The following is a 5,129-nucleotide window of genomic DNA, read 5'->3' as shown; positions in this document are numbered from 1 at the left end:
CTGGTTTCTGGGCAGTCTGTGTCCTTGGAGACCTGGAGCTAATTAGTTGCCTTTTTGACAGCTTCTTGACTGAGTGTTCACTACCTGCTCAGCATTTTGCAAAATTTCTCTTCAGGATTAATCTTTTCAATTCCGAGAGGGATGGATGTTAATATAGATGAGGCTGTGTTCTCAAGGCCCATCCAGCCTGGACTGGAGGAGGCAAGTTGGCTCTGGGACCAGAGAGGGGCTGGGTTGGTCCCCGCCAGCTTCCTGCCTGGCCAGGCAGCAGTGCCCACAGCGGACTCTGAACTTGGAAAAGTGTTAAGAGCAGGGCGAGATAAGTGGGGGACCAGGCCCTCCCAGAGGCTGGAGACTGTGCCCTTGCTGCTTCCTGCCCTCCCCTCCTTTCTTGCTGGGCTGGAGGAGGCGGGGCCATGGGCGGAGAGGGGTCCTGTGCTGGCTGGTGACCTTGGGCTCAGGGTGGGGTGGCTGCGTGGAGGGGAGCTGCTGAGTGTGAGGGAAATTGCTCTTCCTTTGGCCTTAATGGGTGGTGAGACTCCAAGATCAGCCCCTTTGGGCTGGTTGCCTAGAGCATGAGATTCTAGGCACAGAATTGTACCTTTGGGCAAGTTACTTAAGCTCTCTGTGTCTCAGTTTCCACATCCATGAATGTGGGATGGGGAAAAGACTCCTCATGGGGCTGTTCAAAGGTTTACATAGGTAACTGTTTGATTCATTCTACAGGTTTTTGAGCACCAACTACATGCCAGGCACTGGAATTCAGACAAAGAGCCTCTGCCCTCCTAGAGCAGGCAAAAATGACCCAGGTAATTTCAGGCTGAGGTATGGGAGAGTGACTAGGGGGGTCTCTTGTATACAGAGACCTCCTCCTCCTTGAGGAGGTGATGGTCAAGCTGAAACTGAAGGATGAGGAGTTGGCCACGTGAAGATATAGGGAAGGCATTCCAGGTAGCGGGAACAGCCAGGGCAAAGGCCCTCAGGTGTTTGAGGAACACCAAGGAGGCCAGGGTGGCTGGAGCCGAGTGAGCAAGGGGGAAAGAAATAGGGGAAGGGGACTTGGAAGACATGGGGAAGAATGAATTTTATACTGAGAGAAGTAGGGAGCCATGGGAGGGTTTAAAGTAGGGGAGGGGTGTGATCGGGTTTAGTTTTAATAGGATCCCTCTGTGGGGAATGGATCCTCTGGGGGGCCAGGGGAGGGGCCTAGGAAGGAGTTATGATCTTACCCTGAACAACACGGACAAGGAACAGGCAATGGTGGAGGAAGGGAGACCAGTGAAGAAGCTACTGTAGCTGTCCAGGCGAGCCATGATGGGGGGCCTAGAATGGAGGTGGCAATGAGCAGAGATGAGGCCACTGATTTGGAAGAGGCAGGGAGGGGATGAGGTGGACTTGATGAGTGATCAGATGTGGAGGTGGGGGGAAACCAAGGGCCTTTTGCCAAGACAGCACTGAGGGGAGCATTTGGAGAGGCTGAGAAGAATGTCATCAGCTACCACAGCTAAGCACGTACTATGCCTGGCACCGTGCTTAGCGCTTCTATGTCATCGTCACAACAACCCCGACTTAGGTGCTGTTATGATCCCATTTTACAGATGTGGAAGCAGAGGCCCAGAGAGGCTTAAAGCTTGCCCGGGGTCACATAGCCTGGACACTACAGAGCTGACATTTGAACCCAGAGAAGAGCAAGCTGAAACCAGAACTGAGCAGAGGGCAGGGAAGTGAGCAGTGGCCTGAGAGGTAGGAGGGAAATGGGGCGAGTAGGGTGGGTGGTTCCTGTGAGAAATGGGGCTGGGGTCCACATGGGAGTTGTTGGGGGGGTAGGGAGGAATCCCTCCCATTTTGCAGAGAAACTGAGGCTCAGAGAGGGGAGGCCCATGTCTGAAGTTACACAGCTCAGGGATGTAGAGCAGAGATTAAACACCCTGAGTCTTCAGGGGTTGTGGTCTTGGTTAGGTCAGCTGCTAGGTCAGGACAGGCACTAAATCACAGCTCATGTTGCCTCTTCCAGGAAGCCTTTCTTGACTGTGTAGGCTGGTGAGATGAGGTGGATTGGGTTGGGAGCAATTGCCTCCTCTGCCCTGGGTCAGGTTGCCTGTCTGGGCCCCACTGTGGCTAGCTGCTCCCTGGAGAGCCACCACCCATATCTCATTTCTCCAGGTCCTAAGGCACTGCCCAGGTTGGGGAATGAACATTAACTGAGCACCCACTGCATTCCAGCGACTTTCCTTCTTGAACAATGTGGCCAATGTCCTATGTAGAGTGAGATTTTGAAGCAGGAGCATAAGGTACATTTGCAGAGTGGCCATGGAAACCCAAAGGGAGGGTGTAGCCACCTTGGGGACCCATGTGCCACCTGAGTCCTACCTGGCCAGTGTTTCCCTCATCATATACTCCTTGGAGGAAAGTGGTAAAAATCACTGTGGCCAAGTGCATAGAGTTAGATTCCTCTACTTCAAATGGGTGCACAATGCTCTCCCCCCAGCCCCTCCCTATAAGTGTGGGCCAAGCCCTGGGCCCTTTATCTGGATTATTTCGTAACAGTCTTTTCTGCCACTGTGACTGCATCACCCACCTCTCCCCTTCCTCACTCTGCTCCAGCCTCACCAACCTCCTCAAGCACACTAGCAGGTTCCTACCTCAGGGCCTTGCATTTGCTATTCCTTCTGCTTGGCATGTCCCAGGGGCTCCCTCCCTCACCTCCTTCAGGTCTCTGCTCAAATGTCACCTTCTCAGTACAACCTTTCTTGACACCGACCCCCACCCCTTTAAAATCAAACACTCCTTTTGTCCTTAACACTCCTTACCCTCTCCCTGTCTTATATTTTCCAGACCACTTAAGACCATCTGGCCTTTATCTGTTAAAGTACAGATAATGTACTCTATCTGTTTGTTAATTGTCTGCTCCCTTCACCTGCCACTAGCACATCAGCACCAAGAGGGCAGCAACCCTCTCCATCCTGTTTACTGCTAGTGCCTAGAACAGTGCCTGGAACACAGTAGGTGCTTAATAAATGTTTGATGAATGAAGTCCCTACAGTCCTCTGAAATAGGTTCTATTTATCCCTGTTTCATGGACCCGCAAATCAAAGCTAAGTTAAGAAATCAGCAGAGCTGGAACCTGACCACAAAAGGTCAGCTGGTCTGGAACCTGGGGATGATGGAAACAGCAGCGGCTGAAATGAGGCCTGGGTTTGAATTTCAGCTCAGCCCAACTTGCTTTTTGGCCTTGGGCCAGTGACTAACCTCTCTGAACTTTGTTTCCCCGTCTGTCAAACGGGGTAACGCTAGTCCCTGCCACCTAAGGTTTGTTTTACGATTAAATGAGTTAATATATATAAAATGCTTGGCATGCCCTAGGAATCCTCAACATTATTTGGGGGAGGTAGGACAGCAGGAGAGTTACCAGCCTGGCTTCTGGGGCCAGTCAGACCCGGGTTCGAGTCCTGGCTGTGCTCCTGAAGAGTTGTGTGAGTCTGGGCAGGCTGCTTCTGGTCCTTGAGCCTCAGTTTCCTCATCTGTGAAACGGGGGTGATGAGTGCTGTGGCAGCCGAGGGTGGTATGAGATCACCCGAGGCGGTGGCTGCGTGAATAACCGCCGCCCCGGTGGGGACAGGTCCCGAGCCCCCAGGCCCCGCCGCCATGAAGCTGAACGAGCGCAGCCTGGCCTTCTACGCCACCTGCGACGCCCCGGCCGACAACGCGGGCTTCCTGTACAAGAAGGGCGGCCGGCATGCGGCCTACCACCGCCGCTGGTTTGTGCTGCGCGGCAACATGCTCTTCTACTTCGAGGACGCGGCCAGCCGTGAGCCCGTGGGCGTCATCATCCTGGAGGGCTGCACCGTGGAGCTGGTGGAGGCGGCCGAGGAGTTCGCCTTCGCTGTGCGCTTCGCTGGGGCCCGGGCCCGCACCTACGTGCTAGCGGCCGAGAGCCAGGCCGCCATGGAGGGCTGGGTGAAGGCGCTGTCGCGGGCCAGCTTCGACTACCTGCGGCTGGTGGTGCGCGAGCTGGAGCAGCAGCTGGCGGCCGTGCGCGCAGGCGGCGGCCCAGTCCCCCCGCGCCAACCCCGCGCGCTCCCGCCCAAAGAGAACGGCTGTGCCGTGTGGAGCTCGGAGGCCCCTGCCGCCCCCGCCCCTGCCCCCGCGCCCGCTGGCGCCGCCCCCGCCCCCGCCCCCGCTGGCGCCGCCCCCAGCCCCCGGCCCGGCCCCGAGCCCCCGCCACTGCCGCCCCGCCGGCGGGCCTCGGCGCCCAACGGGCCTCTCGACTCGGCCTCCTTCGCCCAGCTGCACGAGTGGTACGGGCAGGAGGTCAGGGCGCTGAGGGACCAGTGGCTCCGCAGCCAGGCCCAGCCCTGAGGATAGGGCTGAGGGCCGGAACCAAGGGGAAGCGGCCAAGGCAGGGGAAGCGGTCAAGGCCAGCCTTGAGGCCAGCACTGGTACTGGTTCTGGTGCCACTCCAGCCCCAGGCCCTGCTCTGTCAGGCCCAGCCCTGAGACACGGGGACCTGGTCCTGAGGGCAGTCGCAGTCGGCGTAAGCCCTGAGGTCCCTGCCTGGTCTGCTTTTGGGGACTCAGGCTCTGAGAAGATGCTGGGTTCTGAGGGGTGCTTTGGGACCTCTGTCATTCAGAGAAAGCCCAGCCTTGAGGAGGCCATCGTGCCTGATCCTCAGGGGAATCCAGGCCCTGGGTGATCCTCAAGCAGCCGGAGGGCTGGTTTTGTGGGAACTGTAGCCCCCAACCCAGCCCTGCAGGTGGCTCGGTCACCTGTCCCGAATCACCTAGCCGAGGCTTGTTGCTGGCAACAGGCGTCCACTGGGGCAGCTGGGACCTGTGAGGATCTGTGGCCTGGAAGGCACATGCCCAGTTAGCGCTGATCCAGAGGCTCCAGACTGGGCCTCACGCGGACAGGAGGCTGGGCTGTGCTACACCACACCTGGGCCTGAGCCTGTGGCTCCAAGGCCCGCCGGAGGAGCTGCCTGGCCGCTGGCTGCCTGCCTGCCTCCATAAGCGTGGGCTTTCACGTGTGCCCAGTACCGTGAGATGGCCTGGTCCCCGGGGTTCCCGGCCCGGAGTAAGGCCGAGGCAGGACTTTCCCCCGGGGCCTCAGCTAGGCCTTGAGGTGGTGCT

The 5,129-nt window shown here is 57.8% G+C and overlaps 1 protein-coding gene across 1 annotated transcript; it reads left to right on the top strand.

Annotated features, from left to right (window-relative positions):
* Positions 1–1,671: 1,671 nt before the first annotated feature.
* On the top strand, positions 1,672–4,359 carry PHETA1 (PH domain containing endocytic trafficking adaptor 1; the record flags this gene model as incomplete). Its single annotated transcript, XM_079717175.1, has 2 exons — positions 1,672–1,743; positions 3,620–4,359. Exon 2 carries the CDS (start codon positions 3,646–3,648, stop codon positions 4,357–4,359), a length of 714 nt encoding a protein of 237 aa, XP_079573301.1. The 5' UTR covers positions 1,672–1,743; positions 3,620–3,645.
* Between the last annotated feature and the right edge of the window lie 770 nt (positions 4,360–5,129).

This window comes from Hyperoodon ampullatus (assembly GCF_949752795.1).
Source record: "Hyperoodon ampullatus genome assembly, chromosome: 13".
NCBI classification, from domain to species: domain Eukaryota; kingdom Metazoa; phylum Chordata; class Mammalia; order Artiodactyla; family Ziphiidae; genus Hyperoodon; species Hyperoodon ampullatus.
This window is presented reverse-complemented; position numbering and strand designations above follow the sequence as displayed.